The sequence below is a fragment of the Mixophyes fleayi genome, chromosome 4, assembly GCF_038048845.1.
Source record: "Mixophyes fleayi isolate aMixFle1 chromosome 4, aMixFle1.hap1, whole genome shotgun sequence".
In the NCBI taxonomy this organism is placed as follows: domain Eukaryota; kingdom Metazoa; phylum Chordata; class Amphibia; order Anura; family Limnodynastidae; genus Mixophyes; species Mixophyes fleayi.
Window position 1 is genome coordinate 138372476 of NC_134405.1, and position 15302 is coordinate 138387777.

Sequence of the window (15302 nt, forward strand, 5' to 3'; positions counted from 1 at the left end):
CACCAGGAGCTCATTGCATCTCTTGTGATATGTAACAGTGGGAAATAAGGAGAAGACATAGCTCTTAAACCTAGGATCAGGCATAGCCGCCAAATTGTAGTGATACGATTTCCAGATTTCTTCGATCATGGCGAAACGATTAAAAGTACTTCATCTACAAGTGCGACATACTTAGCGTAATGTTTGTTACATCTCCTCCTTCAATTTTTCAAGGTGCATTTTCAAAAGTCTAATTAAGGGAATCACTTTGCTTAGTGGCTGAACTTAGTTCACAGGTGACTACTTCAAATCGTTTCAGCACCCTGCACAACACAGAAAATATTCTCCACTGCGCTGGACTAAAATACATTCCTCCTCCTTCCCAATGTTATGGCTTGTGGAGCAAGCGTGGATGGCTTTTCGCTGTTCCTCCATCCTCACAAGCATATACAGGGTGTAATTCCACCTTGTCACCACCTCTCGCTTCAGTTGATGGCAGGGCAAAATAAATTGTTCTTGCAGCTGCTGCAATTTCCTACATGCTGTTGCAGAATGCCGAAAATGTCCTGAAATTTTTCGGGCCACAGACAGCATCTCCTGCATGTCCCTGTCATTTTTCAAAAAGCTATGTACCAACAAGTAAATTGTGTGAACAAAACAGGGAATGTGATGGATTTCACCCAGCTGTAATGCTCTCACAATAATGGTGGCGTTATCATAAATGACATATCCTCAGGAAATTCCAAACGAGATAAGCCATGTTGCAATGACATCACTTAGTTTTTCAAACAGGTAGTCATCGGTATGCCTCTTAGTGCTGATACACAGAGTAGCCTGCCTTTGAATAATCTGGCGTCCTTGGGTACATTTTGCCTCTTTTTCACTTCCGAGGGCGCCCAAAAGTATCGAGCAAACTCGGCTCAGTACTCAGATCAGCATAGTTTGGGTGGGCTCAGTTCTCGGAGAACCGAGCCCGAGCATCTCTATAAAAAATTAATAAAATAACTACAACCACATAAGTAAATTAGTAATTTGAGAGATGTGTTTGCGCCAGCTCTATTTCCCCAACTTTGTCAGGATGAAGGGAGTTAATAGTTGATCTCAATGCTCTTAATTGCTGTCCAGCAATATGTTAGCAGACAGAGGGGAGATGCTTCCCCTTCATTTTAATTATCTGAGGCATTGTATCGTATTTGCAGAGGACTTAAGGGAGGCTAATTAACTGTGTGTAAAATGCCCAAAAAAGGTGCGAGGGGGTATTTTTAGGAAAGGAAAGTGCCAGTCTAGACTTGGACACCATTATAGTTATAATTATAAAACAAATCTCAGTACAGCAGACCTAATCAACAGCAGAGAATACCTGTGACAGATATAGCTCAGTTGTGTAGTTGAAACATCTGCTGTTTGCGCACCCAAAATATACAGACATACACTTGCATTAACATTACGCCAAAATACCTTCTAAGACAGTTATTCTTAACCAGGAGCCGCGACCTTGTGAAGGGAGGGGGGCGTCAGGACAAGTTGCTCGTCTACAGGTGATCATTCTTCTAAGATGTGCAAGGGGAAAGAATATGGGCAGTAGATTGCACTGAGAAGGAGACTGGTAGTTGAGTGTAAGTTGAGTAAATGGAGTAAGAAAGTGAGCTATGTAGTGCATGGGCAGTAAAAGGGGGACTGGCAATTGAATGGAGGATAATAAGGGGTGCATGTTTAAGGAAAAATATATATTTTTTATACATTTCCTATTAATATGGAACGCTATGCTCCATCTCCCATCTTTATAGTGGTTCCCCCTGTGATTTAGTGAAGACAGAAGTGGGCAGCTTCCAGCTGTCCGCATCACTCTACTGAGCATACTCAAACAGGAAGTTCTGCTCTCAGCAGGTTCTTCCAGTTGAACTGTAAAGAGGTTACAACTGGAGCTGCATCTTTTTTTGCGTAAACTTACTTATATATAGATATATAGAGTGAGTAGAGGCACAAAAATATATATGAGCAACTTGTTCTCTGACATCCCACAATATAAGCTTACTACCATCTGCATATATTAATGTACTATAACAGAGTTAAGTACATCAACTGCATAAGCATGTCATACTGCCTGTCTTGCACAGTTAGTATCAATTGTGAGCAACTGTATATATGTATATATCATCTGTTAAAACAAGTTCTGAAATAAAACCAACAAATTGGTTAAGTCTAAAAGCTTCTTGTTGTTTAATATCAACCACCAACGCTGCTGACACCTATTACATATAACAGCAAAAGTGCCCTGATAATAGGTTTCTGCCAATATTTCCCTCTTGGATAGAGTAAAATATTTTCAAGTATATATATAAAACTATGTTGTGTTGATAAATATGCATGTTTAAGTGCATAACTAACAGTGTTTAGTTCTGTAGATGTAGAAAATAAGGGACTCTGCTCTAAAAGATACCCACCCAATTCATGTGCTCATCTGTATCAAAGCAAATTTCTTCACCATTGATTTTGACTAATAATGAAATATTAATTGCTGTATTAAGCTGTGACACACAGGTTACCAGTATATGTCAGTATGATGTTGTGCTCCAACAGATGGTTACAGTGTAGGAAGGGTCTGACACCAGACTGACAGTAATCCAGATTTATACAGGATCATCTAGATAGACACAGATTATCTCCTCATCACAGGGACATCACTGTTGTCCTTGTAACGACCTGCAGTGTTAACCTCACACATTTACATTCCAACAGCTATTTATTACACAAACTCTTCCAGCTAATGAAAATTTGCCATTAGGTATAACAGCAACACACGTATGAACACACTTATACATTTATGTTATATTATATATAACAGTTTATTTATAATATTGTAGCAACAAGATGTTGGCTATGCTCTGGAAGGCTGCTAGTATACTAGCAAAATGTTCCACTATTTAGGACAAAAAGCAGTCATGTAATAACCTATAAAGACTTTTATTTATGTAATTACTCTAGAATTTTCATTCTGTAAGGCAAGATGGCTATTTTCCAACAATAATATACCTTCCATATAATTAAATGACAATGTTACCAATGTTTTCTAATGAATATTTTTCCATTGCAAAGAATAATGTCATACAGCACTGATACTAGACATTTATTTATAATGGCAGCTATCACTAACATATTGCTCTGCAGTGCATCTGCAGAGGGAAAACAGGACTTGGTAGGCTCACATGTACTGTATAAAACAGTCTCACTTTGGATCCACCAAATGTGAATATGAAATAGTCCTTACTTGGAACGCCGTTTGGTTGTTGAAGTTCCTAATCTCTTTACTTGCTCCACGGAAAAGAAGAACCCGAGCACAGCTCTCCTGTTAGAGACAATGAGATAAGGAAACACAAGTAAGTGCAAAAACAAAGAACAGAAATATATACTGTACTGACAAATAATGATTATCTGTTACCCGACCCCCACATTTAAAATCAATGGAATATTAATCTAACACATGTTATGACTGGGCATTACGAATATACATACACATCAAATATACAGTTGTGGCTAAAATTATTGCCACTCTTGCACTTTTTTCAAATAACTCTAGTTACCGTATATACTCGTGTATAAGCCGAGTTTTTCAGCATATTTTTTATGCTGAAAAAGCCCCACTCGGCTTATACACGAGTGAACTTACCTCTCCGGTCCCTCAGGTCTTAACTACCACAGTGGAAAGCATGTGCGTTCCACAGACAGGAAGTTCGGCATTTGGAACGCAAACTTGCGTTCCAAATGCCGAACTTCCTGTCTGTGGAACGCACATGCGTTCCACTGCGGAAGTGATAGTCTGAAGACCTCTCTCTCTTTCCTCGACTGTTGTATTGGCGGCTCTTATGTCTTGGGGGTGAGTTAGGAGCCAAACTCTGCTTCTTCTTTTTGGGGACACCCTGCTGATGATCGCTCCTTGTGTAGTGTCGTTTTAACGGACTTCAATACACCAGGGTAACCGGAATTTCCAGCTTGGTATGCCAACTGTTTAATCCCAGTAAGTACGGTAAGTAAAATCAATCTCTCTCTCAAAGAGATTTTGTGTACCTGTTCTCCAGTTGAGCCATGTTTCTACTTAATTTAAAGACATTTATACTAACACTCATCACATGTAAGAAACATCCATGAAAAACATATATCTGGCCATGCCAAGATTCAAAGGTCACAAGACAATTCATCAAGAATGACCCCTCTTTCTCCTCCACACCAGATTAACATTTACTGATAGTCTCTTATTAGTTTACAAACAGAGATTTAATAAAAAATTTGTGTATTAATCTAATGCATTGATGCCACCCCCCAATATTTTTATTTTCGAAATTTACCAGTAGCTGCTGCATTTCCCACCCTAGGCTTATACTCGAGTCAATACTTTTTCCCAGTTTTTTGTGGTAAAATTAGGTGCCTCGGCTTATATTCGGGTCGACTTATACTCGAGTATATACGGTAAGTTGAAATTAACTACAGTATTTGGTTTGCACAATTATTTCTCTGTTAATGTTTCAGAACCTTTGTTTTGGATTCTGATTTTAATATTATATATCCTTTTAAATCAGCAAATGAAAAGAAATGGCATTGACAACATTATTGACACTCAAGACTTAATATTTGGTAGCACAGCCTTTGGTCAAAATAACTGCAGTCAGCAATTTCCTATATCCATGGACAAGCTTCCTGCACCATTCTACTGGCAGTTAGGTCTATTTTCTTGTGGAAACTGCTCCAGTTCTTCCACATTTGAAGGATGCCATATCCCAGCTGCTGTTTTCAGATCTCTCCGCCCCTCAGAGCAGTCTACCATCGTGTCTGGAACCATTCCAGAGTGCTTTTTTATTTTTTTGTACAATGAATTTTTATTGGAAAAAAGGTACAGTTTATGCAAATGACATAGTGAACAATGTAAACCAGAAGCATGGGATGTGCATCCTCTAACAAGATATCGCTAACTTCAAAGTATTACGATTTGTCTTCACATCAGCAAATTAAATCGTGCAAGATGTCTGAAGCAGACTTACTGTAAACACTTTTGAACAAACCACACACTATATGACTCTTTTGCTGTAATGTAGGATAAGTACGGGGGGAAAGGAGAGGGGGACCAGTAAAGTGGGGAAAGGGTGTGTGGAGGGTAGTCGGGGGGTACGCAAGCATGATATCAGTGTGTGATGTATGAGAAAGTGGGTTCAGCACTGTGTAGGGATCCAGGAGACCTCAACTATTCCAGAGAGAATGCAGGGGAGTTTCCTGAGTGATTTTTGAAGTGTGTTTGGGATTACTGTCCTGCTGGAAGACCCATAACCTTGACGGAGACACATCTTTCTGACACAAAATATCCTGATAATCTCCAGATTCCATGATGCCATGTACACATTCAAAGCACCCAGTGCCAGATGCAGCACAGCAGCCCCAGAATATCACTGAATCTCCTCCATGTTTGACTGTAGGTGCTTTTTTCTTTGCTTTCTGTAAACATAGAGATGATGTGCATTATCAAAAAGTGCTAATTTGGTCTCTTTGTCCACAAGACATTCTCCCAGAAGGAATTTGTCTTGTTCAGGTGTGGTTTGGCAAATTCCAGTTATGCTATCTTATGCCAATCAGCAGTGAGAACCTTCTGGGACTCCTACCATATAACCTCCTTTCATTGACTTGACATATGGTCTGAGTTGAAACTGTTGTACCTTGTGCTGGAAGGTCAGAATGAATCTGTTTGGTGGTTGATCGAGGTGCTTTTCTCACAATTCAAACAACCTAAGATCAGGTTTATTCTTACGGCCATGTGGGGAAGGTTGGCTACAGTGCCATGGACCTTAAACTTCCCAATAACGTTACATACAGCGGAAATGGGAACATCAATGTCTCTAGGGACTGATTTGCAGCCTTGAGATTGTCTCTGCTTGGCTGCAATATTCTGTCTGACCTGAGACATTTTTCTGTCTTTCTTTACTTTTCTCTAGTGAAGCTCCTTTAATGAGTGACTTTTAAATTGCAGGCACCTGCTACTAAGCACAGGTGAGTTTAGTTCCAAAGTGAAGGAGAAACACCTGCTTGAATCTAATAATTTCTAATTACTTCTAAAAGGTGACAATAATTCTGCCCAGCCCATTGAAGAATTTCTGTGTGGAATAAGTTAAGACTTATCAATTTTATCTGCTCTTTGTATTTTATTGCAAACCAAAGAAATACATATGTGGATACCAAAATATTTTTACACTCTAGTCATTTTCTCGAAGAAATGGTGCATTATTATTAAAAAACTGCAAGAGTGCCAATATTTTAGGCCATGAGTATAGTATTTCATCATGACACCATGTGCCTCAAACTGATATGGTATATTAACTGAAGTTCTCCACAATGTCTAAAGTTTAATAAGAAATCCAAAACATGTTGTATATGCAATTAGCAAATTGGCAAACCGATAAGTTGCTAATAGAAAAGATATATTATGAAATCCACATGCACTGTGTAATGGACTTACATCCTTATATACCATGTCACAATGTACATAACAGTGTAGAACTTCCATAAAGTGCAGCACTGAATCCTTTACAAACCACTACTCACAAGTTAACCTTTATGAAAAACTATGGATTTGGATTATTTTGTAAATGTCAAAGGAGAAGCTGCACTAGTCCATAAAAAGACTAGTGCAGATGTGAAGGAACCGTGTGAACAAAGCTTTCCCATTGTAGTGACTTTAAGGAACATGAAAGAGCTCAGTTAGACAATCTACATGTGGATAGTGGAAGCTCTTTCCCACATGTGATCTTCAGGAGATACATATCAGCAGCATCCACAGGAGATTAGAAGAGCCCCAGGCAGTACAAAGCTGAAGAGATAGCCGGAAGTTATGTCATCGGCCTAGAGTAGCTCAGAGGCAGATACCATCCTAAGGGGCTGAAAATACCCTGCCCCTATAAATTATATTTATTTCACTGAGTTGTATTTACACAGTAACAGAGCCATTTACACTCCGATACTGTACTGTCTATAGCTGTGTACTTTAAATGAATAGCTATCTTTGTGTATACAAGCCATATATACATGTAATATAGTTAAAATGATTTACTGAATGTAACGATAATCAACTATAGCAAAGGCATTGTGTGTGCACCTAACATCAGAAATGTAGAATGTAACTAAATGAAGTTCATAAATCTTTGGTACAAGTCAGTAATGCCATTCCTGTAAAAAATTATCTGGAGGAATAGAGTACCTTTAGAAAATGCAGGTAGTAAAAAGTTGAAATAAATCCAGCTCTTGGTTTTCTCGCTGCCACTGCACTTCTTTACATTGTAATGCTTTTACATGGCTATGGGGTCTCTTATTCAGATATCCATTAAACACAATGGGCATGATTAATTAGTGATCTTATCTGCCGTTTTTTGCTTATCTTAAGCAAATCCACTCTGTGCACGCTCAGAAAAGGGAGATAAGAAGCAAAATCCACTGCGTAAGTGAAGAATTTCTTAAGTTAAGATGAAAATCCATCTTAAATTCACTCTTATCTCCCCGTTTCTTCTTAAAATAAGCATCTTAACTTTTGCACAAGATAAGACCACTAATGAATCAGGCCCAAAATTCCGAATAATGGGTGGAAAAAGTTAAATAATTGCTGCTGCTAACTAATTTTGTCATAGACACAACCGTGATCACAGTTTCTTTCTACGCTTACTATGAGGAACTTTGTTAAAAAATGTAATGAGGAGTGGATTTCCAGGGGTAAATGTATCAAAGTGCGAGTTTGCCAGCGTGTTTAAATCGCGGCAAATCAAGTTTTAAAAAAAAAAACTGGAAATGTATCAAGCTGCGATTTTGACACTCATGTTCAAAATCGCTGGTCATCTCTGGCGATTTTAAGCGATGTAAACACTCCCGAGTTTAGCTAACTCTCCTGTGTTTGGCAAACTCTCCTGTGTTGTAACAGTGAGTTGCCAACACATCACTGTTACACTGACCCTGTCATACAGCTGCTGGAGCTCCGGCAGCTGTTAAAATGTTAAAGAACAGATAAAAGTTGAAAAAAAAAAAAAGCGTGAGGTCCCCCCACTATTCATGCTTAACCCTAGTGCTGCCTGACTAGTGCTGGTCCCGTAAAAAATCGGGGGAAAAATTTTGCGTGGGGTCCCCCCGATTTTCACTTTACCAGCACTAGGCAAACCAGCTAGGGTTGGCGGCACTATAGCAGGGGGTCGCGTGGCAGGGGTCCCCCTGCCATAATGACTAACCAACCCTAGACTGTTCAGCGCTGGGCTGGATTCCCTAGGGAGTGGGGTCCGCCGAAAAAAACGAGCGGACCCCCCTCCCCCCTAGAAAGAACCAGCCCAGTGCTGATAGCACTAGAGCTCTTCCTACTACCCCTGGGCTGTGGGTAGAAGGGTAATACGGCGATAAAGTATAAAAAAAACAAACGGACGCCATTTTTTTCGTGGAACTACAAGTCCCAGCCAGCCAGGTTGCCCAAAACAGTGTGGCCATGCTGGTGCTTGTATAACTACAAGCACCAGCATATCCACGGCAGCCAGGGCATGTTGGCACTTTGAGAACCACAAGTGCCAACATGCCCTGACATCCCTGGCTTGCTGGGACCAGTAGTACCACAAAAAAAAGTTAACTAAATAACAACCCGAAAATGCACAGTTAGACAACACAGTTGGACAAACATTGGACTACATTTGACTTGATTTTACTTCCAGCAATAAGCTACATCTGCCACAGCCTATTTCTGCATTACTTGTCTATCTATATGGAACACTGCAAATAGGTAATTCTTTTAATCCCCTACACTTTTGCCTTTAACTCCTTTTATCACAATGTTTAACAAATTGCTTTTCTTAGTCTCTTTTCATGGTATGATCTTTAGGACTGTGTCATCTTTCACCCCTCCACCAACACAAACATTTGTTCATATTGCACTTGCATTACTCCACTCACCTCTAGTTAACACCCATGAACTGCTGTCCTATTTATTATCTCTAAGAAGTACAACCTCCACCTGTCGCCAGAAAATAAAAAGTCACACATCTTACAATCCCCTTGCCTATCTTTCTCTCACTCTGCTTCTATTAGCTGGTGATATATCACCTAATCCAGGTCCCCCACACTCCTCACACACACATACATCAGATCACCTGTCTCCCCTCTCTTCCAAAGTCCTTTAAATGTGCCCTTTGGAATGCACGTTCTGCTTGTAACAAACTTACCTCCATTCATGATCTCTTTATCTCAAAAAACCTCAACCTTCTGGCAATAACAGAAACATGGCTCATGCAATCAGACACTGCCTCACCTGCAGCACTTTCACATGGTGGCCTCCATCTCACCCACACCTCCAGACCTGAAGGCAGGCAAGGAGGTGGGGTTGGACTACACTTCTCTCCCCACAGTGCACGTTTACAGTTCTACCAAATGTCCCATCACTCACGTTCACATCTTTTGAAGTACATGCCATTCGCATTTTTAATCCATTCTCTCTTTGTGTTGCGGTGATCTATCATCCCCCTGGAGCACACCAACAATTTATTGAGGATTTCTCTGCATGGCTCCTTCACTTCTTATCTTCAGACATCCCCACCATCATCATGGGTGATTTCAACATCCCCATTGCTAACCCACCTTCCAAAGCTGCTTCCAAACTACTCTCTCTAACCTCTTCACTTGACCTCTCTCAGTGGATTGAATCACCTACTCATAAGGATGGCCACTGCCTTGATCTTGTTTTCTCTAGACTATGCTCAGTTTCTAATTTTCTTAACACACCCTTCCCCCTCTCGGATCATCACCTTATCAGTAACTCACTCACCCCCACTGCTCTAACCTCTCTACTGTCTAACTCTACCAAGCCTCCTCATACCAGCAGAAATCTGAATTCTATTAATCTTCAACAATTTTCCACCTCTCTCCAACACCTTCTCTCCCCTATCTCTACATTCTCATCCCATGAGATGGCAGTACCTCATTTTCACCTAACCTTAGCAACAGCCCTTGATCAAGTGGCTCCAGCGACACTACATACTACACATCGACTTCGATGTCAACCATGGCACACTAAAGCAACACGCAATCTTCAAAAACTGTCCCATAAGGCAGAACGTCACTGGCGTAAATCTCGCACCTCTAAAGACTTCTTCACATATACTTCTGTCTACCACTCCTATCGAAATGCTCTGGATACGGCAAAACAATCTCTTATCTATTTTCAGGCTTCTAACCCCAAATGCCTTTTCAATACATTTAAACATCTTCTCAATCCTCCCACCCCGAACCCTCCATCTACTATTAGTGCTCAGGATCTTGCTTCCGACTTCAAGAACAAGATTGATAAGATCAGACTAGAAATGGTATCCTCTTCCTCGACAAGCAATCCGCTCAATTCCTTCCCACTACCCTCTGACACCCTCTCTTCATTTGACCCCACAAATGAAGAGTAAATTTCTACGCTCTTCTTATCTTCCTACTCTACCTCCTGTCCTCTTGATCCTATTCCCTCGCAAATTGGTAGATCCCTGTCTCCTGTGCTCATTTCACCTCTAACTCAAATCTGTAACCTCTCACTCTCTACTGGCATCTTTCCATCACTATACAAGCACGCAGTGATTACTCCTATTCTAAAAAAACAAAACTCCGACCCAAACTCTCTCTCAAATTGCCGTCCCATCTCTCAGCTCCCTTGCCCCTCCAAGCTTCTAGAGAGACTTGCCTACACTCGCCTCACACGCTTTCTTTCCGCTAACAACCTGTTGGACCCTCTTCAGTCTGGCTTTTGTTCTCAACACTCCACAGAGACTGCGTTGACCAAGGTTGTCAATGATCTGATCACTGCTAAAACTGAACACCATTACTCTCTCCTAATTCTCCTGGATCTCTTGGCTGCATTTGACACCGTTGACCACTCTCTTCTCATACAAACGCTGCAATCCCTAGGTCTTCAAGACACTGTTCTATCCTGGTTCTCATCCTACCTCTCTAATCGCTCTTTCACTGTTAATTTCTCTGGAGCCACCTCTGCTCCGCTTCCTTTATCAGTTGGAGTACCTCAAGGCTCAGTGCTAGGTCCTCTGCTGTACTCTATCTATACCACTTCTCTTGGAAATCTAATAAGTTCCTTTGGCTTTCAGTATCATCTCTATGCGGATGATACCCAAATCTATCTATCCTCTCCTGATCTCTCAACATCTGTGTTGTCACGTGTAACTGACTGTCTTTCTGCCATATCATCTTGGATGTCCTCTCGCCAACTCAAACTTAATCTTTCTAAAACAGAGTTAATAATATTCCCACCCACCAACAAGAGCATACCTGACATTTCTATCTCTGTTGATAACATGACCATAAATCCCACCCCACAAGCTCGCTGCCTAGGTGTAATCCTTGACTACACCTATCCTTTGTTCCCCACATTGACTCTATATCTAAATCATGCTACATACATCTAAATAACATTTCCAGAATTCGCACATATCTCACGCAAGACACTGCAAAAACCTTAATCCATGCACTTATCATCTCCCGCATTGACTATTGCAATTCCCTCCTTACTGGTCTTCACAAAAACAGACTCAAACCCCTACAATCTATTTTGCATGCTGCGGAAAACTGATTTTCCTTGCAAATCGTTATTCCTCTGTTGAATCACTCTGTATGTCTCTACACTGGCTGCCTGTCTTCTCCGAATCCAATATAAAATACTTTTACTAATCTATAAGGCCATCAACAAAGCTGCACCAACATACATCTCCTCTCGTCTCAAAATATCTCCAAACTCGGCAACTCCGTTCTACACAAGATCTGCGTCTCTCATCCACTCTCATTACATCCTCCCATTCCCGGTTACAGGAATTTTTTCGGGCTGCACCCACTCTATGGAATTCTCTCCCTTGCACAATAAGAATCTCCTGTGGTCTACAAACTTTCAAGCATTCTCTGAAAACCTACCTATTCAGACAAGCTTATAATATTCCTCAACCACCCTCTTAACCTCACCGCCTTTAGCCTGTTACACAATTTCACACAAGACAACCACCCCCTGACCAACATTGTTGTGTGACAGGATCATTTGCTTATGAGTCACTTTTACCTTTGCAGTCTGGCTGGGCCAAAATGCAAAATGTAGACTTAACCTCATGTGTCAATCTCCCATTGTCCCATAGATTGTAAGCTTGTGAGCAGGGCCTTCTCACCTCTTTGTCTGTTTTACCCAGTTTGTTTATTAGTTTATTATGTTTGTCCCAATTGTAAAGCGCTACGGAATATGTTGGCGCTATATAAATAAATGATGATGATGATGATAGTGAGTACACACAAAGCAAAGTAGTTGCAAGTGGCTGTAAACACAGGGGCACATTTGTGCACATTGTTTGGCCATCGTAAATGACTACGTGTCTAATGACTTTCACTAAAACATCTAGAGGAATTTCAGCACTGCATACATAAACAGTGCACTTGTTAGTAGGGGGTTCCCATTTGAATTCTTCCTGCAGACTGGTGTTTGTTTTGATGTTAAAGCACAACCTTTCACCTAGAGAACCAGCAGGTATAATCCTGTAGTATTAAACACAGCTAATCTAACTGGTTGTGCCCTATATATATCAGATTTCCTTCCACCATTCAAAATATAAGGTTTTGGAAACAAAAAACAGCTTTAACCTAGTATTATTTTCTTAAAATATTTTTACAAGAAATAATAAGTAATTTTTCCATACACTTATTCAAGACATATTCATACTTGGGACAAAATTCTGCAAAATAAAGCTGTCAGTGAGGGCCATTTACAGCAAATATAACTGTATACCCAGCCAAGTAGCAATTTGTGGCAACATATTTACAGAAAGGGACTACTAAGATAAGTAGCTCTATTATGAAAAATATTTCTATGCTAATGTTAGAACATATAATTAAAACTAAGGTGGATATTTTCATTTAACTTGATATGTTATTTGCATTACATTGATTATATTTTTATTTTACATATGCACTGTCTTTTATTATTTGCTATTCCATCTGTTGAGCATTTTTTGCACATTGGTTAAGTATAATATAGGTAGAATGCACTATATAACAGTTGGAGTGCAAAGCTCTATACAACAAAGACAACTGAAAAGTTGTCTGTCAAGTTGCGTCACCTGGTTGTAGAGTGCACAAAGGTGCAGAGCGCTGTTCCCCGATGCATTCTGTGCTCTCATGTCAGCTCCATAGAATAGAAGGTGCTCCAGATGTTGAACGTGACCATACCGGCATGCCTAAGAAACGCACAAGGGTTGGAGAAGGCTCAGGATTTCAAGTTGAGATACAAAGAGAGAGACATAGAATTAAGAGGTGGCAAACAATTAAACACAGTGCTTTAAGGCTGACACATATACTGTAAGTAATAAACAGAATGCCACAAGTGATCCAGACAGTCAAGAGGGCCTGAGAATAAAGTCAATGTACAATGTACAACAAAATACTCAGCATGTGGCAGACAGTAAAATGAGAATAATGGATTAATGCAATATTAAGAGAAATATATGTAGTGAAACATGTATGAAAGGAAAAGAATCACAGAAAGTCAGTAGAAAGGTGATTTTCAGCATGAGATAAAAGAAGGTATAGTAGGAGTCAGAGAAAGAAAAACTTTAAGGCCAGGGAAAAAGGAGTGAAGCGGTGAAAGACAAGTGACAAACAAAATAAAAAAACCTAGAGAGGTAAATTATCAGAAAGAAACACAATCAGATTAAAAATTACACACATCTGATTTAAAAATAAAGTATTATAACTCAATGAAAGATGGTTCATAGCAAAAATTCCCACTTATTCGCCATCAGTTAAAGATTTAAATAATTTCCAAATACCTCATATAGCTATCTAGGTTTAGCCTTCCTGCAGCAGATCATACCTCCCCCTACTATTACCTTATAGGCACCACGGCCATGAAGCCTGTATGCAGTAAAATGTTCCCCGTGGCTGGAATCCTGTGATCTGTTCATTTGGAACCACTGCCAACAAACCAGATTTGTGGGCAACCTGGCCACATACACAAAGGCCACATTGTTACAGATTGCAATGTCTCTGGTCCTGTCCGATCAAAACTTAAATACAAAATTTCAACGATTTGGTATCACACAAAACAAAGTAAGAATGTGTGTGTAAAGTGACTTAACTTCCATATGCCACGCTGCTCTTCTAGGGAAGCAGCTCTCCTTTAAATGCTGCCTTTTCTCAACTTAATGGACCATCAACAGCTTCAATAACATTCTATCTTTGTCATCATACCTTCATCTCTCCAACTCTCTGTTCTTGTTCTCCTCTGTAAATGGAGGTAGTTTGCTGTTCTCCGTGTCCTGTCCTGTGTATCTGATCCACACTACTTTGCAGCTCCTACTGTCATGTCTCATCTCGTGCCCAGTGTGCAATTTGCCAAAAGCTGATCACTTGCAAACTACCAACTATGTGTAAAGTGTGCAAAAGTGTGCAAAGCTATTCAATCCAATAATCCTACCATAGTATGATGCCTCACCTGGTGAATCTCTTGCCAGCCATTCTCATCCTCACAGCCAAGGTTGGCATAGTCTCGGAGCAGAAGCTCACAACAGTATGGGTCTCCCCCTACCATTGCACTGTGATACAGTGGGGTTAGGCCACGGCTGTCCTTATAGTCTGGAGAAGCACCTAAATCCAAGAGGGTCTGAGTGTCCAATGAAAGGAGGTTTTGTATATGGATGCACCCGGATGTGAAAGGAGATAAAAAGACAGAAGGAAACAAGTAAATATGGTGTAGCTATACTAGAGAACCATTCACTAAGCTTACATTTATGTGTTTAGTTTCTTATTTCCATTAAGTTATTGTGAGTAGGGTCTCCTTTTCAGTATATCTCAAGTGTCTTTATCACATTCTTTGCTTAGCTTCCCTAAGGACATTGATATATAATTCCTTGTAGTTCTCAAATCCCACTCACCATCAGTACGGCATGGTTGCGGAATCGCACCGCTTTGTGCAGAGCCGTCAGCCCCTCACGTGTTCTAAAGTCAAGGTGCGCACCACCACTTCGCAGAATTTTCACCAGCTCTGCTCCTCCATCCAACTGGGCAGCAAGGGTGAGAGGGCACTCTATGGGGGTCAGAACACAACAATATCACATAACAATATTTTACAAAACAGCATGTTCAAGATTAAACCAATATAATTTTGTATTTACAGAACAGTAATGCATTTTAATGGGTAATCCTGTTGGATGGGCACACAAGAAAACAGAGTACATTAGATGGGATGGAGCACAAGATTGTTTAAGTATAAGAAGGCATTGGGGCAATAATGGAAGTGCAAGCAA

General features: G+C 40.3%; 1 protein-coding gene across 8 annotated transcripts in view; it reads right to left on the reverse strand.

The window, feature by feature from the left end:
• The window catches only part of SHANK3 (SH3 and multiple ankyrin repeat domains 3), a 275347-nt gene that overhangs the window by 125245 nt on the left and 134800 nt on the right, over positions 1-15302 (reverse strand). For all 8 annotated transcript variants that reach the window (XM_075208458.1, XM_075208456.1, XM_075208460.1 and 5 more), the window contains exons 7-10: positions 14931-15082; positions 14492-14659; positions 13119-13235; positions 3248-3325 (exon numbers count right to left, since the gene is read on the reverse strand). In XM_075208458.1, the coding sequence (XP_075064559.1) occupies positions 3248-3325; positions 13119-13235; positions 14492-14659; positions 14931-15082 (515 nt within the window). The remainder of the gene's footprint in view (positions 1-3247; positions 3326-13118; positions 13236-14491; positions 14660-14930; positions 15083-15302) is intronic.